At 49.1% G+C, this 25,137-nt stretch overlaps 1 protein-coding gene, 1 long non-coding RNA gene and 1 other non-coding gene across 3 annotated transcripts; 1 reads left to right on the plus strand and 2 right to left on the minus strand.

Annotated features, from left to right (window-relative positions):
- Nucleotides 1-3,667: 3,667 nt before the first annotated feature.
- On the minus strand, nucleotides 3,668-3,770 carry LOC146895453 (U6 spliceosomal RNA). Its single transcript, XR_015000692.1, has one exon. It is a non-coding gene; the product is annotated as a U6 spliceosomal RNA (small nuclear RNA).
- A 2,415-nt stretch (nucleotides 3,771-6,185) lies between these two features.
- Nucleotides 6,186-7,444, minus strand: LOC146895452 (uncharacterized). The gene is made up of 2 exons (XR_014999080.1): nucleotides 7,318-7,444; nucleotides 6,186-6,575 (listed from the first exon to the last, which is right to left on the minus strand). It is a non-coding gene; the product is annotated as an uncharacterized LOC146895452 (long non-coding RNA).
- Nucleotides 7,445-7,485: 41 nt separating this feature from the next.
- Asl (argininosuccinate lyase) lies at nucleotides 7,486-22,829 on the plus strand. The gene is made up of 17 exons (XM_048433744.3): nucleotides 7,486-7,580; nucleotides 7,751-7,805; nucleotides 12,953-13,147; nucleotides 13,669-13,752; nucleotides 13,987-14,043; nucleotides 14,192-14,289; nucleotides 16,541-16,618; nucleotides 16,735-16,812; nucleotides 17,907-17,959; nucleotides 18,852-18,914; nucleotides 19,338-19,452; nucleotides 19,577-19,661; nucleotides 19,756-19,815; nucleotides 20,069-20,152; nucleotides 22,230-22,310; nucleotides 22,421-22,527; nucleotides 22,627-22,829. The coding sequence occupies exons 2-17, from the start codon at nucleotides 7,794-7,796 to the stop codon at nucleotides 22,769-22,771; spliced, it is 1,395 nt and encodes a 464-aa protein (XP_048289701.3). The 5' UTR covers nucleotides 7,486-7,580; nucleotides 7,751-7,793; the 3' UTR covers nucleotides 22,772-22,829.
- The last annotated feature ends 2,308 nt before the right edge of the window (nucleotides 22,830-25,137 follow it).

Below are 25,137 nucleotides of genomic sequence, written 5' to 3' on the forward strand. Positions count from 1 at the left end.
ACTTGGGATATGTAGGAAGAGCCTTCCTCCCAAACAACAGCAACAAGAGGAACTACATGAGGATGATGGCGTAATTACGGGAATATTGAAAACATTGACTGTTGAAGCTCAGCCATGAAGGGTGGGTGAGTCCTACTTCTGCAGGGGACCCAAGTGATCACTAATAGACATATAGGCCCTGTATTCTAGCTCAGGGGCTCCAGTGCCCTTTTCTGACCTCCTGGGGCACCTGCACTTACATGCACAGGCACACTCACACATGCACACACACACTTGAAAATAAACTTTTTAAAATATTGAATAAATTGGGAGGCAGAAGCAAGAGAATTTCTTGTGAGTTTGAGGCCAGCCTGGTTTACATAGTGAACTCCAGGACAAGCAAGATTGCAGGAAGACACCGCCTCAGAATAGATGAATAACATTGAGTATTGAACTGCATGCTTTAAATGAGTGAATAATGGAACATATAAATTATGTATCAAAAACCTGTTAAGATGTTTCCAAGGAAGACAGGTTCTCACTGTGTAGCCTTGAGTAGCTTGAAATTTCATGTAAACCAGGCTGACCTCAAACTCAGAAATCCACCTGCCTCTGCCCCCCAGTGTTGAGATTAAAGCTATGTAACCACGACTGCCCAACCATGTTAACATGGTTTACAGGGGATCATATCTGAGGAACTGATTAAAAGTCGGGGGGAGTCTGGTATGGTGACACTTGCCTGTAATTCCCCCACTTTGGAGCTGGAGGCAAGAAAATCAGTTTAAGGTCATTTCAGCTGCATAGGGACTTGGAGTGAAACCCTGTTTAAAAATAGTAAAAACTGGAGCTGGTGAGATGGCTCAGTGGTTAAGAGCACTGACTGCTCCTCCAGAGGACCCGGGTTCAATTCCCAGCACCCACATGGCAGCTTGCAGCTGTCTGTAGCTCCAGTTCAAGAGAATCTGATATCATTGTACCAATGCACATGAAATAAAGTTAAATTAAGTTTTAAAAAATAGTAAAAATCAACAAGTCAACAAAATGTCATCTCAGGTCCAGCTGACAGAATATGCACTGACGGGTGCCCTGTACCTGTACCTGTCTTGAACAGAGAGAGCCCCACAGTGATGTTCATTGTGTCTTTGTGTTCATTGTGATGTTCCATTGTGTTATTCACTCAACAATCTTACAGCAATTGCCCACTGGGTGCTGGTGATTCAGGTATGAGTAATACACACTCCCTGTCCAAGCCAGATGACAGCCTAGTTGGAGGACCAGTTCTGGACGTAAATAACTATGACACACTGTGTTTGACTCTGTAGTATAGAGGAAGGGTTAACTAACAAGGCAGAGAGGCGTCCCCAAGCCAGAAGTGTTTTAAGGTGAGTGGAAGAATGAATAATAAAAACCAAGGCTTCAGAGATAGATTCTTCTGGAACACAGGCTAAGTGCCTCTGAGAGCCACACCATAAAATGGCTCAGAGATGAATTTAAGTAGGAGAATTGGTTTGCATCCATGTTGAAATGGTATCCATCTAGGTACCTGCTAGGTACTTGTATCAACCTCATTGATACATCAGTGATTGTCTTGAAAGTAATGGGCTTTTGTTTGAGTTTGGTTAGTTTTTTGATTTGAGATGAGGTCTTAAGTAGTCCAGGCTGGTCTCAAAATGGCTAACCAAGGATGACCTTGAACTCTCGCTCCTCCTATCTCTACCTCTCAAGTGCCTGGACTACAGACAAGTACCACCACACTTAGCGTATTAGGTGCTGGGAATGGAATACAGGGCTTTGTGTTTGTGAAACCAGCATTCTACCAATGATCCACATCCCCAGCCCCTGAACTAACTAGTAAATATTCTCTTTGACCTTGGTAGGCTTGTTATCATTGTGATATATGGGCTTGTGAACCCAAGAAAATGACCACACAATCCAAAATACTTTGGAACACACACATAAGAAAGGGAACTCTGTGGTGCCAAATCGATCAGGGAAGTGCACCCAGAGCAAGGGCACCCGAAGGGCAGGGCAGCCACGCTGGGTGCTTATTCCTAACCCAGAGGGTCCCTGTGCGTCACCCTAAGTGCCCAGAACTTAGCCTCACAAACGGATGCAGTTGATAAGCAGAATGCAAGCTTGAGCAAATATTTTGATATCAAGAAGAGAGAACTGGGGCTGGAGAGATGGCTCAGCATTGAGAGCACTGCCTGCTGTTCCAGAGGTCTTGAGTTCAATTCCCATCAACCACATGGTGGCTCACAGCCATCTGTAGTAAGATCTGGGGCCCTCTTCTGGTCTGCAGAACATTGTATACATAATGAATAAATAAATTCTTTAAAAAAAAAAGAAGAAGAGAGAACTGGTCGGGTGGTGGTGGTGCACGCCTTTAGTCCCAGCACTTGAGAGGCAGAGGCAGGCAGATCTCTGTGAGTTCGAGGTCAGCCTGGTCTACAAGAGCTAGTTCCGGGACAGTCACCAAAACTACAGAGAAACCCTGTCTCAAAAAACAAAAACAAACAAACAAACGAAGAAGAAGAGGAGGAGGAGGAAGAGGAGAGAACTGACCCTGGAGGAATTTTTTTTTTTTTTTTGATTTTTCGAGACAGGGTTTCTCTGTAGTTTTTGGTGCCTGTCCTGGAACTAGCTCTTGTAGACCAGGCTGGCCTCGAACTCACAGGGATTCGCCTGCCTCTGCCTCCCGAGTGCTGGGATTAAAGGCGTGCACCACCACCGCCCGGCTTGGAATTTTTATTTCTGTCATGCATTCCAGGTTTTTTTTTTTATGGAGTTTTTGTCTTATGTAACCCATTAATAGAAGAGGCAGTACATTTTGTTTACATTTCCCACACCATAAAGAAATAATTGATAAATAGAATAACACAACAGTAATAACTTCCATTCAAGATTAATCTCTTAAAATCAAGTTTGGGGTGAGTGAGTCAGCGAAAACACAACTCTCTCCTCAAAGGGTATAAGAGACAGTTTATCCTGAAGTCACGTGTGAGTGACAATGGCCCATGGGGAAAAAAATCAGGGTACCCAAAATTCCATGCCCTGAAATGCTCCCAGCTAGATGAGGTTTTTATAGTAGCAGTAAAGAGCATCACAAATTAAAACATTCTTTGAATGCATTGGTGGAAACAGGAAAATGGGCTACAGAAAACCAGGGACGTGTCTGCTCTAGTCCCCAGATTCCTCTGCTAACGTTCCCGCATTTGGGTCGACAGAGGCTAGAGGTTCTAGAAGTTCCCATACATTCCCAAAAGTTTACTTGATAGTCACAAAATGTCGGGTCACACACAAGATAAGTTACAATTAGGCTTTGTATCTGCAACATTTCAACCTCTCCATGATCTCCAGGTTCTAACAGACTGTGGTCAAACAGGTATGTCTTCCTTCTAGTAATTTCGTCCCCAGGTGCTTCACATGTGGGTCCGAGGGATGAAACTCAAGTAGTCGGAATGGGCAGGAGGCAGCCTCCCTGGATAAGTCATCTTGCTTGTTGGTGGTTGTTGTTTAGGGGAGGAAAGTTTACTTTGGTTCACGGTTTTCAGAGGTTTACGTCCCCGGTAAGCTGACTCCATTGCGTGGGTCTAGGGTGAGGCTAACGTGTGGCCAGCAGCAGTTGGTGAAACACCGCAAGCTCATCTCATGGCAGATGAGAAGTAAACAGCTCTTTTAATGCATCTTAAATACGGAAGGCTTCACACGAGTGTCATCCCTGTGCAGGGGCCACTTAATCTTCTCGGTAGAATTCTAGTTTTAAAGTATGCAGTGCTGAGGTGAGCAGCGCTGTTGTTTTATATTTGTGTGTGTGCGCGCGCACGCACGCGCATGCACATCCCATAGCATTCATGTGGAATGTGGGTGGGTGGGTGTGCGCACATGCACATTCCATAGTGTTCATGGTGTGTGTGTATGTATGTATGTGTGTGTGCACTCGTGTATTCGCATCCCATAGCATCTGTGTGGAGTGTGTGTGTGCGCACGCGCATGCACAGCCCATAGCGTTAATGTGGAGGTCAGAGGACAACTTTCACGAGTCATTTCTCGCCTTCCACCCTGTGGATTCTGGAGACAAAGCTCAGTCATGAAGCTTGGCAGCAGCGTCTTTCCCCGCTGAGCAGTCTCTCAGAGCTCCCCCATCCCTCTTCTCTGTGATGCTGGGAATGCTTGGTGAGCACCCTCTCTCACCGAGCCATACCTCTCCAGTCTTTCCATGCCAAATGTCTGCTTTCATTCCCGGGACTGGAATGGCAGGTGACTATCATGTGAGGTTCAGTAGCAATCCTGTTAGCCAGTTGGTCATTAATGTGATCCCTCGGGTAATTAATTAGCCTCCGACTAGCCAGCTCTTGGAGAGCTTCCCAGGCAGATGTCATGTTTATCCTGAGATGCTAGATTTAGTTCTTGGCTCTGCAACTTCCCGTCTCGGTGTCTTTAGGCAAATCACTCATTCTCCCCTTAACTGTCCTTCCCTCACCTGGAGAACCATGGGGCTACCGGGGTTGCCTTCTAGGAGTGCTTGTGCGAACATAATGCTTCCAAGCTTCTGAGGCTACCCATATGAAACACTTAACATGGTGCCTATGATACTGTTAGAATTCAAGCTATTGCCCGGAGTGCTGGCACACACATGCCACTCCAGCCCTTGGAAGGTTGAAATAGAAGAATGTCAAATTTCTGACCAGCCTGGGCTACCTAGTGAACTTAAGTCTAACGACATAGAGAGATCCTGCCTCAAAACACACAACAAAGTAAGCAAAGGAAATACAATTATTGTTATTTCGTTTATTCTCTACACATAGAGCTAATGCCTCAATTAGCTCCCTTTAAATGTTTTTCACTTGTTTTGTTTATTTGAGGCGGATCATGCAGCTTAGTCTCAACTTGAACTCACTGTGTAGCTGAGGATGACCTGGAACTCCTGACCTTGCCTCTGCCTCCTGAGAATTGGAATTCCAGGCATGAGCCACTATGGTAGCTTTAGGCAGTACTGGAGATTAAACCCAGAGCTCTCTGTGTGCTACGCGAGCACTCTACCAACTGAGCTGTGACCCCAGCCTTCTCCTAAAGTGTCTTGAACTTTGTCTGTCGTTTGGGAAAGAGCCAGAGATCGAGGTTTTCTAGGGTGATGCTTGCAGAGCAAGGAAGAATTCAGACTCTCTCTTTTTCCTCTGAGCCACGCCCCTAGCTCCTCACTGGGGAATTCTCAGCAGGCATGCTAATGCTGAACCAACCTCCAAATCCTTATGGGATGACTCTAGGCAAGTGTTCCCTGCCGAGCCTTGCCCCCAGCCCCTCACTTCATAGACTGTAGGCAAGGGCTCTACTTCTGAGCCATGCCTGAGCTTGTACACACTTACAGTCATCTAGGCCTGTTGGCAATGAATTTGAAAACTTGTCACTTCACAAGGGACGAACATTTGATTAAATTCTTACCATTTCAACTGCACTGTGTGATGCAGGCACCCTAGCAATTACTAGGAGCGGTCTCCAATGCTCCCAGTACTGTCTTGACTAACATATCTGATCTGCTGGCGATCAAAATACGTCCGCAGTCCACAAGCAGCTGGAGAGATGGCTCAATGGTCAAGAGGACCCAGTTTCAGTTTCCAGCACCCACATGGTGGCTCAAAACCATCTGCACCTCCAGTTCCACGGGTGCCGACACCCTCTTCCGATTTCCATTGACACCAGGCACACACGTGCTCTACACACGCACATTCAGACCAAACAACCTCCACGATAGGGAGACACTCACAGCTGATCTACACAGTGGCCACTGCCCAGTCTTCTTCCAGCCATGGTCCCAAACTGATTCCGTGGAAGCCTACACTTCCTGCTTCTAGGATGGACTTGATAGACTCAGGGATGGGCTGAGTGTTAACTCTCAAATGTATGAAATAATCACTTTTAGGATCTCCTTTCTGGACTCTCTAGAGACTACCAACTGGGCTACATCCCCCAACTTTTTTGGTGCTTTTTTTTAAAACTTTATTTATTCATTTATTTGTTTGGGGTGGTGTGTGTGTGTGTGTGTGTGTGTGTACACGTGTGCACGCATGTGTGTACATGCACACAGACAGACGTTAGAGGGCAATTTGGTGGTGTCGTTCTCTTCTTCCACCATGTAGGTCCCTGGGCTCAAACTCAGACCTTGACTCTAAGCACCTTATATCCAATGACACGTATGGCTAGATCCGTCTTTTCTTTAACAATTGATTTATTTTGGGTGTGAGAGGTGGGGAAGTGTGTGTACCATGTGCCACAGAGCATGTGTGGAGATTGGAGGGCCACCCTGTGAGGTCAGTTCTTGCCTTTCCCCTTATCCAGGCAGGGCTTCTCTTGGATTTGCGCTGCTCCGAGTACTCCAGACTCGCTGGCACCCAAACTCCCAGACGATTCTCCAGTCTTCTCTCCTGTCTTGAGTTGGAAATGCTGAGATTACAGATGGGCCTCACAGGATCAAACTCAGGCTCCCAGCATTTCGTGGCTGGCTCGTTCACTTGCGGAGCCGTCTCTGTAGGCCAGCGGTTCTCAGCCTGTAGGTCTTGACCCCTTTGGGGGTTGAGCAACTCTTTCTCAGGGGTTGTCTAAGACCATTGGAAAATACAGATATTTACATTACTTAAAATGTAGGAAAAATGCAGTTATAAAGTAGCAATGAAAATAATTTTATGGTGGGGGGGTAGAGGGTCACCACAACATGAGGAACTGTATTAAAGGGTCACAGTATTAGGAACATCGAGAACCACAAGGGTCTAGGAACACTCTTGATATTCCTGCCTCAGTTTCCCAAGTGCTGAGATCACAGGTATTCGCTAGCACAGGAGGCTTAACATTTAGCAGTTATCTTTCCACACTCTGACTACCGATCTTTTTATTTGTTTGTTTGTTTTTAAATTGGTCTTGGGTAACCCAGGCTGCCCCTGAGCTGGTTTATACATCTCAGGACGACCTCAAACTTCTGATCCTCCTGCCTTGATTTTTCCCAATGCTGAGATTACAGGCCTGCACCGCCACAACCACCATACAAAGCCATGTCTGATTTAGCATGTGCTCGTCCCCACGTCCTCTGCTTTGAGACAGGGTCTTAATGTATAGTCCTGATTGGCCTGGAACTCACTACGTAGATCAAACTGGCCTTGAAATGAGAAAGAGCCTCCGGTCTCTGCCTCCCAAGAGCTGAAATTAAAAACACAGGCTAGGGGGCACCGCCTCTGTGTCGGCTTTTTGTTTGTTTTTGAAACAGGTTCATTTGCAACCCAGGTTGCAACTCCCAGCCGTCTTCCTGCCTCGGACTCCTGGGTGCTGCTGGGACGACGTTCCTCTCACCTTTCTTCCCTCCTAGCGTGGGTCTCACCTGTCTGAACCTCCAGACAGTCAACAGCTAACTGGTTGAAAATCCCCGACTTCCTCTGGCGGTTAGTAGCTCGGCCAGAGGCGGTCCCGCCCATAGGCGGCACACCCACCTCTCCCAATTGGCTCTACGCTGCCAGGAGGCGGGGACAAGGCAGAGGGGCAGCAGCCGCCATCCGGGCCAGGAGAGGCCAGAAGAGATCAGAAGGCACCTGTCCACTGAGAGTCTGTTCGACCAGGTCCGGGGAGCGTGGGACAGAGGGACAAACACGAGGGAACGCCGAGGACTGTGGCGCGCTTGCTGAGTGCTGCCCACGTCCCGCAAGCCGAGCGTGTGTCCCCAGCTCTGAGCTATCCCTGCCCCTCAGACCTCCAGAGTCGAGGTGGTCAGTTTGATCTTGTTTTCCAGATCGTTAGGACCGAAGCTCCAGGAGAAGGAGGAACCGCCCAGCATGGCATCGGAGGTGTGTAGGACTTCGGGGACCTTGCAAACGAGCGGGGAGGAGCCACTTGGGTTGACCCGTGCTTGGGGCCACCTCCCGCCAGACAGACCTGCAGTGATACAGAAATTCCCGGCCACATTTCCAAAGCCCAGTTTAAAGTAGATTCACTCAGGGATGCCGCCAAGTGGCTCGGGAGGTGATCTCACTAATGACTGCAAGTGGCCACCATGTGTGGCTGTCCCCCCCATTTTTTTTTTTTTTAAAAAAATTGTATTTTGAGGCAGGGTTTCCCTATATAGCCCTGGCTGTCCTGGGACTCGCTCTGTAGATCAAGCTGGCCTCGAACTGATCTACCTGCCTCTGCTCGAGTGCTGGGATTAAAATCATGCACTATCACGGCCGGCACTGTTTTCCCTTAAAAAAAAAAATTAGTTTAGAATTTTATTTTTTTAAATATTTTTTTATTTTATGAGCATTGCTGTTTTGCTGGCTTGTATGTCTGTGTGAGGGTGTTGGATCCCCTGGAACTGGAGTTACAGACAGCTGTGAGCTGCCATGTGGGTGCTGGGAATTGAACCCTGGTCCTCTGGAAGAGCAGTCAGTGCTCTTAACCACTGAGCCATCTCTCCAGTCCCTAGTTTAGAATTTTTATGTGTATGGATGCTTTGCCTGCATGTATGTTTGTGTACCACGTGGGTGACTACTGCCGATGGAGGTCAGAAGAGGGTGTGAGACTACAGGGACAGGACAAATTGTTGTGAGCCACCATATCAGTGCTGAGAATCAAATTTGGATTCTCTGGAAGAGAAGCCAGTGCTCTTGATGGCGGATCCATCATTCCTGCCCCCCCCCCCCCCGTTCTCCTTCTGAGCTCACTTTAGCCCAGGCTAGACTGAAACTCACTGTCTGCCCAGAGTGGCCTCAGATTTCTGGCAATGCTCCTGCCTCCACCCACGGAGCTTTCAGATCCCAGGTGTGAGTGACCACATCAGAACTTTCCGTTTACTTTTGTCTTTGAGGATTTTCTTGTTTGTTTATCTGTTTACGAGTATGTGCATGTGTAGGCATGGTTCACACGGAGATCAGGGAAGACCTTGTGGGAGGAGATTCTCTTTCCAACCGGCTTGGCAGCGAGGGCCTTTACCCAATGAGCTCCCTAACCTTTCTCAACACCCGCCTCCCCTCCCCCACATCCTCCTGTCAGTCCCTACCCAGTAGGATACCCCTCATGCTGTGCCCTTGTCCTCACGTATAGAAAAAGTTGAGTCCCTAAATAAATGTACTTGGGCTCTGTCATATGGAAAAAGCCAGAAGGTAGGAACCTCTCTCTGTGGCTCCAGTGACCCTCTAGGGTCTGTCCTCTTATTTGGGCCAGTATTTCTGGCTTCTCTTCCTTTTTAATGACAAGTGTGCCAGACATACCTTCCACGGACTTGGTTGGTTTATCTAGTAAATGGACTAATGAGAGCTAGTGGGCTCTGCCTGTAAGGGCTGGATCATGGAGTCCTCACTCTGACCTCACAGAGGAAAGGGGGCTGTAGGGAAACAGATGCCAGCGTGCCCAGTCCCCAGTGATCTTCAGTAACTGGCGAGTCACTTCCTTCCTCTCCGCTCATCTGAACACGTTAAGATGGCCTGATTTCCTTAGCTGCTGGGTCGTGCGGAGGGTCAGGAACAAGGACTGGACTTTGGAGCCAAACAGATGTGATTTGTACACCAGGGACAGCTCTGACCTGTTAGCTCCTTTGTGAAGTAGGGGTAATTGTGTCTACTTCATAAAAGGATGGAGTTGCAATGCCAGGTGTCGCAGCGCACACCTTTAAACCCAGCTCTCGGGAGGCAGAGGCGGGTAGATCTCTGAGTTCGAGGCCAACCTGGTCTACATGTGAGTTCTAGGACAGCCAGGACACAGAGAAACCCTGTCTCAAAACAAAACAAAACAAAGCAAAAAGCTATTAATCCTCCTGCCTCTACCTCCCTAACGCTGGGGTTAGAGGTAAGCACTACTATGCCCAGCAAGCAGTAACCACTCTGATACTTCTCTTGTGCATTTCAATTGAATTTTGCTCATACTACTCGGCCCAACTCTGAGACACTTTCGCCTTGTCCCAGACTCCTAGCCTGGAGCAACGCCCTCTCCAGCTGCATTGGTCCTTGCCCATTTACTGCCCAGTTGGAGACGCCTCACTCAGACCTCCCAAGATCATTTCAAACGTTTTGCAGGGCTAAGTGTGGGGGTGCACTTGTACCCCCAGCCTCAGGAGGCTGAAACAGAAGGATCACCAATTAGAACCCAGCTTCAACACTGTCATGAGTTCTAGGTCAGCCTGAACTACATGGCATGGCCGTATCTCCACAGGCCAAGAACATGGCCGGGGTTGTTAGCTCAGTGGTAAACTACCTACTTAGAATCCTCCAGAAAGGGGCTGCGTATAACTCAGTGATATAACACCTGTGTTTCACACACAAGGCCTCAGGTTCAATACCAAATATCGGAGGGGAACAAAGGGAGTGTGTGTTTGGAAGCCTGCTGGTGGAATTGGGGCTGTTTGCTCCCCAAACACAGTGGACTGGACTGCAGATGACCTCAGCTTGCCTTAAGCCATTCTGTGGGTTGGTACTAATTGTTCTGGCTGCTGTCCTGCTTGTTAAGGGGTTGTTACTACCAACAAACCAGACGCAGAAGCCAGAAATCTGGAAAGGATCTTCCTGGGCCTTTCCCAACAGACTCCTGACTTGCTCCCTAGTCTGATTGGCTGGCCCTGACCCCCAAGCCCCATGGGCCCACACAGCACTTTGAAGGAGATCTGGCTTTTGTTGAGACGGCTAAGGGTCAGGTGCAGAACCTCTCAAAGCCGGGGGTGATGGTGGCGGCTGGCTCTATGGGTCAGAGCCCTTTGACAGTAAGACTGTTGGGTACCGAGGTCAGCTCCAAACCTGGAGCCAGAGCACAGTGGATGTTCCATGGCACCCACAGCACCAGACCCAGGAGCACAGAGGGTAGAGCAAGCCCCAGGGATCGGGAGGTGGCTCGGCTGGTGAAGTGCTTGTTGTGCAAGAGAAAGGACCTGAGTTTGGGTCCCAGTGCTGAAGAAGGTGCAACTGTTGGTTGAGGATCAGGGTCAGTGAGAGATCCTGTCTCTAAAGATGTGATGTGGGAGGCAGAGGCTGGCAACCTCTGTGAACTCCAGGCCAGCTTGCTTGAGGTAGTGAGTTCCAAGCTAGCCAGGGCTACATAGCGAGGCCCTGTCTCAAATGTAATAAACAGCAGTAATAAATAAAAAGGCAGAGAGCAATTGAGAAAGACACTCAACACTGACCTCTGGCATTTGCGCACACACATGAACATGTACATACAGAATAGAGAGAGAGAGAAAGAGAGAGCACACCCTGTCCGTGAGCACCCCCAGCTCCCCTTCACTATGCATGCACTTTCGATCGATATCAGATCGAATGCTTATAACAGTGGTTCTCAACCTGTGAATCTCGACCCCTTTGGGGGGTTGAACTACTCTTTCACAGGGGTCCCCTGAGACCATCAGAAAACACAGATATTTACATCCCAATTCATAACGGTGGCAAAATGACAATTACGACGTAGCAATGAGATAACTGTATGGTTGGGGGCCACCCCAACCCGAGGAACTGTATTAAAGGGTCGCAACATTAGGAGGGTTGAGAACCACTGGCTTATAACAAGCCTATCATGTGGGTATATTTCCTGCTTTGCAGAGAGGCAAAACTGAGGTTCCAAGGAGTTGTATGATAGGTCCAAAGTCAGTTCAGAGTTCTGGGGCAGAAATGATATGTCCCCAGTGGCTCTTGTAGGCACCCACACACAGAGAGAAAGGTTGCCAGCGATGGACATACCATGTCTCTTAACTGAGTCCTGGCATTCTGCACGCTCTGTGTCCCGTCCTCTCACCTGTCCACATCCTGGCCTGTGCCCTCCTCTTCCAGACCCACCCCTCTGCCCATTGGTGCCTGAGGTTGGGGACTAATGTCTTTTAAGAACTACAAAGCATTGTCTTTGTAAGGTCTGGGGTACAGGCCTGTAATCTTAGATGCTTGGAAGGTTGAGGCAGGAGGATCTGCCTAGGCCACAGAGGGAGCTCAGTACCAGCCTAGGCAATTTAGGAAACTCTCTCAAAATTAAAAGAGGACCATACACGGTGGCTCACACCTTTTAATCCCAATACTCAGGAGACAGAGATAGGCAGATCTCTAAGAATTCCAAGCCAGTCGGACACAGTGAGAGCCTATCTCAAAAAAATAAATAAATAAGAGACTGGGGAGATGGCTCAGCGAGAGCACTTGCTGATTTTGCAGAGGACCAAGGCTCAGTTCTCAGCACCCACATGATGGTTCATAATCATCCATAACTCCAGTTCTAGGGGGCCCAACACACTCTCCTGGCCTCTGCGGGTACCAGGCGTGCACATGGTGCACAGACACACATCAGGCAAAAAAATACATAAGATAAAACAAATAAATCCAAAAAATAAAAAATAAAGTAAAAGAGGACTATTAATATAATTAACTCTCACAACTTTGTAAACTGTAAACGAAAAAGCCAGGCGGTGGTGGCGCACGCCTTTAATCCCAGCACTCGGGAGGCAGAGGCAGGCGGATCTCTGTGAGTTCGAGGCCAGCCTGGTCTCCTAGAGTTAGTTCCAGGACAGGCTCTAAAGCTACAGAGAAACCCTGCCTCAAAAAACCAATATATATATATATATATATATATGTATGTATGTATATCAAACACAATGCTTGTCTGCCTTGCCAGAGCCCCTAGGTTTAATCTTCAGTATTAATATATACATATACATAAATATATGTATATATACATACATATATATGTACTTATAAATATACATGGCCATAGAATAAGTATATACTATGTTGTCTGTCCGTTAAAGAAAAAAATTCCATTGTGCTCCAAGGAAGGCCAGCATCTCCCTGGTCCATGCCATGTGGTGAGAAAGAGCCCTGATTTCTGTGTCTATCACATCCCTTGCACAAGCTCTGAATCTCAGCTGCCCCATCTGTCCAGTGAGAATAATGCCTAATATCCCCCCCCCCCCCAACACACACACACATACACCTTTCTGGGCATCTCTCCTAAGGGTTCCTTTTGAGACTGTGTTCTCTTCTGCCCTCTTGTCCAGAGTGGGAAGCTATGGGGTGGCCGGTTTGTGGGTGCTGTCGACCCCATCATGGAGAAGTTCAACTCATCTATCTCCTATGACCGGCATCTGTGGAACGTGGATGTGCAGGGGAGCAAGGCCTACAGCAGGGGCCTGGAGAAGGCGGGGCTTCTCACTAAAGCTGAGACGCAACAGATACTGCAAGGCCTGGACAAGGTAGCCTCCGTGACACGAGGTCCACCCTACATCCATTCCCCTGGGAACCTAGGCTCCGACCCAAAGTCCCAAGGCACTACATTCACCTTTATTCCTTCCGCCTGAGGCTGGAGATGGAACCCAGACCTGTGGTGCATGCTGGGTAAATGCTTTGGTGCTAAGCCACGCCCCCAGTCCCTCACTGGTAGATTCTAGACAAGTGTTTAATTCTACCATTGAGCCATATTCCAGTTCTTACACCCCTGGGTACAAGCTGTAGTACCCCAGATTTGTTGTTTGACCTTGTCGTAAGTAGGTGACGGGAGAGATGTGCTATAATTACCAGCTTTGTCTTTTAATGACTCCTCGTGGCTCAAGACCAAGGTGGACTGGGTCAGAGATCATCCCTCAGGGGTGGGGAATATTCTATGGCTCAGCTTCCGTACAAGGGCATTTAGCAGACATGGTGGATCCAAGACCAAGGCAGGGAGACTCCTGATGCCTATCAACCTGACACCCTGGGTTGCTGCCGCCTGCTCCAGGTAGCTGATGAGTGGGCCCAGGGCACCTTCAAACTACACCCTAATGATGAAGACATCCACACAGCCAATGAGCGGCGCTTGAAGGTATGGCACGCCCTTCTTCCTAAAAATCGGCCTCTCTTTATCAACCTTACCCTGGGCACTAACCATCACTGGCAGAGTAAAAACAGCAAGAGACTTGGGCATAGGGAGGTCCCTGGCGTAGGGAGGGAAAGCCATAGGCTGGCGAGGACCACTACCTAGACTCAGTGTCCCCACTGAACTGGGATTAGGGTGTTCTAGCCTATCTTCCCTATCTTCATGCCTCTCCGCCCCTAGGAGCTCATTGGTGAAACTGCGGGAAAGCTACACACGGGACGAAGCCGCAATGACCAGGTGCCACCAGCCCTCTTTGCCCTCTGCCGTGACCTTTTCAACCCTGGGAACCCCGGAGGCTCTTGGCGCTGCTCTGCGGCAGTCCTGGTTATCCGGGGAAGGAAGCAGCAAGCTCCACTCCCTGAGCGTGGCCTTCTCCTCCCCACAGGTGGTCACGGACCTCAGGCTCTGGATGAGGCAGACCTGTTCCAAACTCTCTGCCCTGCTCCGCACGCTCATTGGAAGCATGGTCGACCGGGCTGAGGCGTAAGTCTTCTGGGGGGACACCGCCACAAGAATTCTCTCCCTGGGCGGAATCCGAGCAAGGAACGAGTGTTAGTAACCCTAAACCAGCCGTGCCGGAAGTATGCAACCAGCGTGGATGATGGTTTCCCCGTGACTCACAGTAGATGGGGCCCTAGTCTTCCACTGGGACCAGATACGAGAGCAGGTACAATTAGGGCAGAATTGAACATAAAGGCCTGAGAGAAATAGTTAATACTCAAGTGCAGGATCAAAGAACCTCCTTCTCCTTTCTAAGGGAAGCGAATATCAACAGTCCACAGGCTCGGTTGGACTTGGGGGGCAGTGTTTGTTTGTTTTAGATTTATTTTATTTTGTATGTATGAGTGTTTTGGGTTTTTGGTTTGGTTTGGTTTTTTTGAGACAGGTTTTCTCTGTGTAAGAGCCCCAACTGCCCTGGAAGTAGCTCTGTAGACTAGGCTGGCCTTGGACTCACAGACGTCTGCCTGCCTCTCCCTCCTGAGTGCTGGGATTAAAGGCGTGAGCCACCACCGCCTGGCGCGTATGAATGTTTTGATCGCATGCATATATGTGCCCCACCTGCATGTCTGATGCCTGTGGAGGTCAGAAGAGGTCATCAGATCCCCTGGAGCTGAAGCTGTGAACAGCTGTGAGCCACCATGTGGGGACTGGGAATCAAACCCCTGGTCTTTCTGTGAAAGCAAGTGGTCTTAACCCATAAGCCATCCCTCCAGTCCCACAAGCCCCACTGTGATAGGCTCAACTTCTCTCAGGAAGACGGCAGCGGGTCGGTTCAGAGGATAAAGCCTTAAAACAGACGCCGAGAGTCACAGACGGTCACCAGGCTCTGTTCTCTGATGGCAGGGGTGAAGACAGTTGAAGACCAAGGCCCCAAGGTGTTCGAGGGCTTAGAGGTCCAAAACCAATACAGAATTGTAAGGAGTGGGGAATAGCTTTCTTTGGTTTGGTTTGATTAATGTTTTTTGACACAGGGTTTCTCTGTGTAGCCCTGGGTATCCCAGAACTCGCGCTGTAGACCAGGGTGACCTAGAACTCAGAGATCCGCCTGCCTCTGCCTCCCATGCACTGGGATTAAAGTTGTGTGGCGCCACCCTCACCACCTAGCTAGGAGTGGAGCACGTCTCAGTAGCTCCTACCCAGGCCAGCCTAGATCAGAGCGCAGTGACCAGTCATCCTTTAAGGATCTTTGGAGACAAAAGTTCCAGGCTCCCAGGGAGAGGCCCCCAACTCCTCTCCCTGGTGAGCCAGCAGCAAGCAGTCACCCTTCAGTCCCTACTGTCCCATCTTACCCACATCCCGCCCTAACATGGAAGGCAAACTATAGGGCCAAAGGCTGCCTCCCACCAGCCTCGTCCTGCTGGCATGTTCTAATGTCCCTGGGACTGGCTTTGTCCCCTGAAGACTTGACATAGGAATCTCTGAAAAAATCTTAGGCGGTCCCAGAATCAGGGACGGCCCCTCCTCTTTCCCAACTCTGTGTTCCCCACTCATAGGCCTCAACTACGCCCGCCCAAGGGCATATGACCTGAGGTAGGGTTGGGAAGCTGGGAAGAGGAGGAGGGTGAGGGCTAGTGAATACAAGGTTGTTTTTGATGGCATGATGACGGTATTTCTGAAACTGAATGTGGTGATGATTCTACACTACAGGTAGCCTGGAACTTGCTATGTGTAGCTCAGGCTAGCTTCAAATTTAATCTCCTTTCCTTCCTATCCTGGACTTTCTTTTTCTTTTTTCTTTTCTCTAGACAGCCCAAACTGGCCTCCAACCCACAACGTAGCTGAAGCTGACCTTGAACTCCAGGTCCTCCTGCTTCAGCCTCCCAAATGCTAGGGTCACAGGTGTGCACCACCACCTAGAGCTGGGCTTGGTTTTTCAGACAAGGTCTCGTCTGTAACCCAGGCTACATAGGACTCACCGTATAGCCAAGGCTGATCTCAAACTTACGGCATTCCTCCTGCCTCAACCTCCCCAGCACTGGGTCTGCAAACTTGCACCACCATGTCCTTCCTGGCTTCGTGTTTGATCTCACTGACTTGCTTCGGATCTCTTTCCTTAAGGCCTGTTTTGTCCCCTGGAGAGCATCTGGTCCCTTATTCAGGCAGAGCTCACAGATCTGTTCACACCTTCCATGCAAAGAGGCTAACCTGTAGGATTCCAGGTGTCCTAGGCAAGCCTTACCTGTCCCTGCTGGACCCCAGCCCCTCAGGTGCCCTGCTTCTTCCCCTACTACAGGGAACGTGATGTCCTCTTTCCGGGGTACACACACCTGCAGAGGGCTCAGCCTATCCGCTGGAGCCACTGGATCCTGAGGTGAGCTTTGTGGAGCCGGGACAGTAGGAGGAGCCTGACTGGGGGCCTTGGTAGAAGGGGAGGCTCCTTGGTATCCATCACCCGACCACCGTTCACCCGTTTCTGGTTTCCCACAGCCACGCTGTTGCGCTGACACGAGATTCAGAGAGGCTGCTGGAGGTGCAGAAGCGGATCAATGTCCTGCCGCTGGGGAGGTAAGGCCCCAGTGTCCCCAAGGCCTGATGGAGGGTGAAGGCAGATTGCTACATAGTCAGCAAGACTAAAGAAAACCAGATTAGAGGGAGAGGCTTGTGAGGTCCTGCCCCTTCCTCAGAGTCTTTATATAGACAGTTGTGGTTGCTGGGAAGGGACATTTCTTCAGTGACTGAAGAAACTGTCCATGCTGTTATTGGTAACCACTCACACATGGCCCCGTAAGCAACCCCAGCAAAACTCACTGGGTCACCAAAAAAGACATGAACGTAGAAGGAGCTGAGGAAAAGGGATCAGTAGGGTAGGAGGGCAAGAGAGGATAATGGAGAAATGATTAAAATACATTTTACACATGAATAAAAATGTCACAATGAAATCATATGTGTACAATATACATGTTAATTAAGAATTCTAATGTAGGCAAAGAGATGGCTCGCTGGTTAAGAGCACTTGCTGCTCTTCTAGAGGAAGCAGGTTCAGTTCCCAGCACCCACATTGGGTGGCTTATAACCCACCCATAACTCCAGCTCCAGGGAATCCAATGCCCTCTTCTGGCCTCCATGGGCGCCTTCACACATGCACACTTATGTACACATAAATGAAAATAATAAAAGCAAAACAAAGTTGTAAAGGCTGGAGAGATGGTTAAGAGCACTGGCTGCTCTTGCAGAAGACCCAGGTTCAGTTCCCAACACTCACATTGGGAGGCTCACAGCTGCCTCTAAGTTCAGTTCCAGGGTCTCTGAAGTCCTCTTCTGGCCTATGTGGACACCTACATGCATGTGGTTCATGTACAGACAAAAAACATGCACACACACACACACACACACACACACACAATGATTTTATCATCAACAACAAAAAGCTGCCCCTACTTGACCTTCCAGATCTCTAACATGGGGATGGCCAAACTTGAGAATTTGCTGAAACTCCAGCCGACTTCCCACTGGGCACCATTTTCCCTGCATGATGACAAATGTTTGGGTCCTTAAGGTGGCCAGGCCAGCAGAGGGGCTGAGTTACTAAGATTTGACCCAGCATGTTGCGTGTGTGTGGTATCCAGAACTTTAATCACCATGAACCCTTGTCTCTACAGTGGGGCCATTGCGGGCAACCCTCTGGGTGTGGACCGGGAGCTACTCCGAGCAGGTGAGGTATACCCTGCTCATCCTTCTCTGGAGATTGTCACTGTTAGCCCCTGCTGGGTCCCAAAGACACAAGGGTGACATGTGGAAGACACGTAGGTCCTCATGCTCACAGAGAAGCCCTAGGGAAGCCAGGAATGTTAAACACATGGGGTTGTAGGTTCAACAGTGTTGGTTCAAACTTTGGGAGTCTTATCCCACATATTTTATTTTAGGCGTATTGAAGCACGCCACAATTTGATGAAATCTTTCCTGGTGATGATTAACTCAATCCCGTGTCACAATAAAATTTATGACATGATTACCCTGAAACTCTTTGAATAGTCCATGTGGCACCATCCATAAAGATAGGTTCTGTAGATTGACAAATTCGCGATAAGGGTCCAGGGGAGGATCTGGCGAGTCTCAGCCACACAGATAGTGCAAAGGTCACCAGGCTATTAATCTCTTCTGCTCCCAGCCTTCTGGGTGGAAAACAGGTTATACATCTCCCCATGTGAAGTGACAACCCTGTGTGTTTAGCATTCCTGGTTCTCCTGGTGCTCATCTGTAAACCCAAAGACTTCCATGCCTCCCACAATGAGAGGGCTCCTGGTGCTCATCTGTAAGCCCAAAGACTTCCATGCCTCCCACAATGAGAGGGCAGAGGCCCTCGTATTTGCCTTTGGGCATTGAGGTTGATGAGGTTGCCTGTGGAGGGGTTCCTATTGCTGGGAATACTTAGACCTCCATCCACCCTCCTAAAATCGGTACAGAGACCCCCTTCCCCACCCCAGACTCCTCCTCGATTCTCATATCCAAGAAGGGATCAAAGATGAGGCTGGGCATCCTGGTTCAGGGTAGAGAAGAGCACTTCTCAGCTCCCTGTCTGACTGTTTTTCTTCCCTCACATCCAGAACTGAACTTTGGAGCCATCACGCTCAACAGCATGGATGCCACCAGCGAGAGAGACTTTGTGGGTAAGATACAGGGCTGGGGATGCAGAGTGCTTTCTTAGGGTGTGTGAAGCTCCAGGTGTGATCCCCAGAACTGCACAAACTGGGCATATTGGCACACACTCACAATCGCGGCACTTAGGAAGTGGAGGCAGGAACACCAGTAACTGAAGGGCATCCTCTGCTAGTTAGCTTGAGACCAGCCTGAGCTATCTAAGATCCTGTCTCAAACAAACAAAACCAAAAAAGCTCCACCAACCAACAATAACGACCCGCAAGATTACTCCGTGGGTAAAGCGCACGCTACCAAGCCCTATGGCCCCAGTGTGATGCCCTGAACCTACGTGGTGGGAGGAGAGATCTAACCCCTGCAAGCTCTCCTCTGACTTCTACGAATGAACGCGCACAGAAGGTAAATTAAAAGAGAAAGCCTGCTGTCCCTTCTAGCGGAGTTCCTGTTTTGGGCTTCTCTGTGTATGACCCACCTCAGCAGGATGGCGGAGGACCTTATCCTCTATGGCACCAAGGAATTCAACTTTGTGCAGCTCTCAGATGCCTACAGGTAAGGCCCGTATCTCAGGACGCTGAAATGACTTCCTCCCACCCCAGTCCGCCCCGCCCAGTGCCTCTGCCAGCTGGCCAGCCAGGCATAAGCAGAGCCTCAGTCCTCACATCTCTGTCCCCAGCACTGGAAGCAGCTTGATGCCCCAGAAGAAAAACCCAGACAGCCTGGAGCTGATCCGGAGCAAGGCGGGCCGAGTGTTTGGGCGGGTGAGCTGGGAAGAGAGGACAGAGCCGGTGGGTCCTCAGGGGACTTCATGACTGGCTCTGGTGTCCCAGTTCCTCAGTTTCATTCTTCCTACAGTGTGCTGGGCTCCTGATGACGCTCAAGGGACTTCCCAGCACGTACAACAAGGATTTACAGGTAGGAGGCTGGGGATGTGATGAGGACCCCTCTGGCGGTACCACGTACTGCTTCTCAGAGCCGTGACACCCAGAGAGGAGCCCCTAGAATGACTCCTTCCCGTCCTGGGCACACAGTCTGTGACTACCCTCAGAAGTCCCCTGCTGCTCCTTGGGGCAGGAAGGAGAGGTGCTAAGTGTCTCCAATAGAACAAGGGAAGAGGTCTGGGTGAAGGGCGGGGCTGCCGGCCCCTCACCTGCTACACGCCTTCCAGGAAGACAAGGAAGCTGTGTTTGAAGTATCTGATACCATGACTGCGGTCCTCCAAGTGGCCACCGGAGTCATCTCTACGCTGCAGGCAAGACTAACGCTCCCCACATCTCCTACCTCCCCTCCCCAGACAGTGATTTGTGGGGGACGGGGGATGAGGCCAGAAGACTGAATCGGGAAGGCAAGGCACCAAAACCTGGCACAGAAGAATAGGGATTGCTTAGACACCAAAGTCCCAGGTTTTGACCAGAATAGGATTTTTTTTTTTTTGAGATAAGATCTTACTGTGGGGCGCAGGCTGGCCTCCAGCTTGAGGCCTCAGCTTCCCAAGTGCTGGCATTATAGGTCTGCCCCGCTGTATTCTCTCCTCCCCTCTCCTTCTGAGACAGGGTCTCACATAGCCAAGGTTGGCATTAATCTCACCATCCTGCTCTCTTAATCTCCTAAAGACTGGGATTGCAGGCATGCACCTCACCACTAGCCACATTTCCGCTGTAGCCTTTTATCACAAAGATGCATAGAGAACCCCCGTGTGCTTTAAAAACGAGCGCATCGTGGCCGTTCTCTGTGTGGTTAAGACAGAGCCTCGCTGTGTGGCCACATGTTGCTTCTGCTGTCTTTATTCATCTCCTTTCCTCTCCGACAGTTGTTCGGGAGTCAACTTCCAACTTCACATCATTTTGCCCCTGAATAGTTCCGCTGTTTCTAAAGTCCTGGTTCTCAAAATGTACCTCTGCTTACCCGATAGGGACTGGGGGAGATTGCCCACTGGTTAGAGCACTTGCTTCACAGATGTGAGGTCCCAAGTTCCAATCCCTAGAAACACATGCAGATACCAGCCAGGCATGGAGGCACATCTGTAATTCCAGCCTCCCCCACAAAAAAAGGCAGGGTGTCTTAGAGTTTCTATTGCTGTGAAGAAGCACCATGACCATGGCATCTCTTAAAAAGGAAAGCAGAAAACACTTCATTGAAGTGGCTGCTTACAGTTGAGGGTTAGTCCATTACCGTGACAGGGATGGGGGAGTGTAGGCAGATATCATGCTGGAGAAGGAGCTGCTACATCTTGGCTTGAAGTGGTCTGAGACACTGAGCATGGCTTGAGCATGTATGAGACTTCAAAGTCCACCTCCACGGTGACACACTTCCTCCAACAAAGCCACACCTACTCTAAGAAAGCCACACCTCCTAATAGTGTCCCTCACTCCCTTTGGGGACCATTTTCTTTCAATCTCTCACACGGAGGATCCCCAGAGAGAGCTGACTAGTGAAACTAGTCGTACCTGTGAGCTCTGGGTTTGATTGAGAGTCTCTTCCCCAGTGAATAAGGTGGAAGAGCTAACAAAGATGATCCCTGCACCTCAGGTCTTCACATGTATGGACGTGCACATGTGCCCACACATATTTAAAATAAAAAAAAAAACCAATGGGAGGGGGACTCTGCAGAGATGGCTCAGAGGTTTAGAGCACTGGCTGCTCTTCCAAAGATCCTCTTCCAAAGGTTCTGAGTTCAATTCCCAGCAACCACATGGTGGCTCACAACCATCTGTAATGAGATCTGGTGCCCTCTTCTGGCCTGCAAGCATATATGCAGACAGAACACTTATACATAATAAGTAAATCTTAGCCGGGCAGTGGTGGCTCACGCCTTTAATCCCAGCACTTGGAAGGCAGAGTCAGGCGGATCTCTGTGAGTTTGAGGCCAGCCTGGTCTACAAGAGCTACTTCCAGGCCAGGCTCCAAAGTTACTGAGAAACCCTGTCTCGAAAAACCAAAAAGTAAAAATAAAAATAAATAAATAAATAATCTTAGGCAGGCAAAAATAAACCCTAAATAAAAAAAATCATGAAAGACACATAAGCACAGCACACATACATAATGGAAAAATGTAATCCTATACTGAGAGCATGGATGCACCCCTGTCACCCCAACACTAAGAACACTGAGACAGGATTGTAAATTTGAGGCTTGTCTGGGCTACCAAGTCTCAAAAGATAAAACCAAATTAATATTGATGAAAATGTTCAAGCAGAGAGAGGATTGCTCGTGGGATGAGGAGGGGCTGAGTGGGGTGGGATAGGGGCAAAAGAGACTAGTCAGTTGCTTAGAACATGGGAGGGCAGGCTCCACACCATCCCCCAGCTCACATTTGCTGGTGCCCCCAGATTCACCGTGAGAACATGACACAGGCGCTCAGTCCTGACATGCTGGCCACCGACCTCGCCTATTACCTGGTTCGCAAAGGGGTGAGTGTGAAGCACCTGGGCATGGGGACAAGGGTGTCCCCAAAGCCGGGCACTCAGGTCGGTTCAGAAAACAAACTCCCGATGGCACCACCTTCTGCCTTCGTATCTAGATGCCATTCCGCCAGGCCCACGAGGCCTCAGGAAAAGCCGTGTTCATGGCCGAGACTAAAGGAGTCGCCCTCAACCAGCTATCCCTGCAGGAACTGCAGACTATCAGGTGTGGATCACCGCCACCATCCCCACCCCATCCTGCAAGCGGACCCTGGGCAGCTCCAGGTTGGACTGCACTATCCTGACTCATTTTCTTTCTCCCCAGTCCCCTGTTCTCAGGTGACGTGAATCACGTGTGGGACTACGGGCACAGCGTGGAACAGTATAGTGCCTTGGGTGGCACAGCACGATCCAGCGTCGAGTGGCAGATCAGCCAGGTGAGGGCCCTGCTGCGGGCCCAGCAGGCCTAGGTTCCGCCCTCCTAAAGCTGCTCCCCAATAATAAAGTGGGGGCCCTGAAGAGACACCACGTTTCCTGCCTCCGACTGCCTTCCTCGTGGGTGGAATGGGGATTTGTTGAACTGGCCCATGAGGGCAAGAAGGAAGTTGTTATGGTAAAAATAAACCGGTGCTGTTCCCCGAGTGGCAGCAGCTGGCAGTGAGCCATGAGGAGCAGCAAGTCCCAGGCAGGGAGCCACACAGTGGGTGAGAGACCTCGGAGGGGCAGCCAGACCCACGAGGAGCTGCAGACACTGCGGGTGAGAGACAGAGAAGGGATTGGCACGCCATGCAGAGTGAGGTTGGATATTTACTGGGTTATGGAGTGGAAGGGGAGAAGGGAAAGAGCAGAGAGAGAGAGAAAAACAGATCGGGGAGAGAGGAGAGGAACCACAGCAGCAGCTACCTCTTCGCGAGGGAGACAGAAAAGAGGGAGCTTAGGCTGGAAGGAGAAGAAAGATCTGCTTGCCTCAGTGGATGGAGGAGGGAGTGGGCGGGGCTTGTCTCTTAAAGGGGCAGGAAAGGCCATTACATTCCCATCTCTTTTTTATAATAAAAAGGAGGGAGGTTAGGTACAACATGTTAAAGGAATTGGGACAGTGGATTCTCAAGACTTCCTGTTTATTTGTGGGCGTCATCTTGGGGGTGGGGGGCTGAGAAAGCTGCGTGTTGGTCACATCTGATATAGCTGGTCTCTTTGCTCCTGTCTGGTGTTTGTGGTATGGAAATGTCTGGTGTCTCTTATACCTGTTTAAGGTATTTGGCAGAACAGAGGACAAAGTTAAGTTTAGAGAAAAAAAATTTAGGACCAGGGAATTGAGAAGGGTGTATCTGACCTGTAATTCAGATCCCTGAAACTCACAAGAATTCTTTGAGTTTGTGAAAACATAAGTTTTAGACATATACATTGTATAAACAACTGCATATTTATGTCAGAATGACTGTGACAGATGTTTTTGCACAATGAAAAGTGTTTTTAAGACTATGAAAGGCAGCATGAGAGAGATTTGATAACTTGTACTTGTTGAAATTTGTTTGGTGAGGCTGTCTTTTTAAATGACAACACCTCTTAGCTGTCAAACTGCATCAGAGATCTTTGAGAAGGATAAGTTTTTACTTGATTAAATTATTGATTAAAAACAACAGTAAACGTATTTGGTTGGCACCTAGAGCTACTCCTCAGGGTTCTCCATGGTCACTGAGGGTCATATTTGCTTTTTGCTGTTTAGTGCAGGCTCCAGAAGATCCTGTAGACTAAGAAATCTGTAGGAAGACAAGCCTACCTTGACCTGAGCAGCTAGGCTGTCAATTCCAGCAATTCTGTTCACGTCTGGAGAACTTCAGTTTAGATGAAAGGCAGTTTTTCCCAGTGGTCAGTACTCAGCAGTTGAAGCAAATTGCGAATGGACGTTGTTCTGTGTCCATCTGTCTTCTGTCTTCTTTGGAGGAAGTAGAGTGCTACTGCTAGGAGCCAACCTGTCTCTTTTTGTTATGAAAGTTTTTTAATAATTAAATATTTAAATGCCATATTCCTCAGATCTCTGAGAAGTTGAGGGCTGTTTATCAGGTGTAACTACAGTACAGAATCTGCCAGGAGAGCTGGGTCCGAGCTAGACTGTACTGGTTCTCAACTTATCATGTAAGATTTACACTCATAAAAAGACAGAAAGAAGAAAAAACTGCAATTAGAAGGTTAACGCCAGAACTAACAATAATAGAGAACAGCTTAATATATTTTATACCCTATTTTTGTAAGAGACTTAAAAGTACATAACAATTTAAAACATGAGACTTATTGTTTTGTAGTCTGGAATGAGATACAATGAGCAGACAATTATAATATTTAACAGTAAACATGGGTGCATTTAAGTTACATGTATGCGCACACAACACAGAGTGAACAGGAACTGGGCGAAGTGAATTCTTTGGTGGGCCCTACCAAAGGCATGCCACTGCGTAAAACACACATGCAACTGAGTCAGCACTGGGGAACCAGACAGGAAATACCTCAGTAAAGATGGGGGGACTTGGTCACCTGATCTGACTCTCAGTTAAGATGACGGTGAAGTCACTTGACCTCAGTTAAGATGGCGGCAGTCATATATTGGATGGAGAAACCACGTTTTTTGAGCTGCAGGAAATTTAAACATAATAACAAGAGAGACCTAGAGGTGTGATCCACCCTGTTGCTGAGCCACTGCACCACAAGCCACGCCACAAGCCACGGAGAGGAGCAAAGGCTGAAATTGAAAACAGGTGCCTTGCAGATCCGACTAATCTTATTTCTGTGGGACCAGTGGTAGTGGTGGCAGGGATACTTTGAGGAAAAGCAGAGCTGG

Source organism: Myodes glareolus, chromosome 2 (genome assembly GCF_982192425.1).
Source record: "Myodes glareolus chromosome 2, mMyoGla1.1, whole genome shotgun sequence".
Taxonomy (NCBI): Eukaryota; Metazoa; Chordata; class Mammalia; order Rodentia; family Cricetidae; genus Myodes; species Myodes glareolus.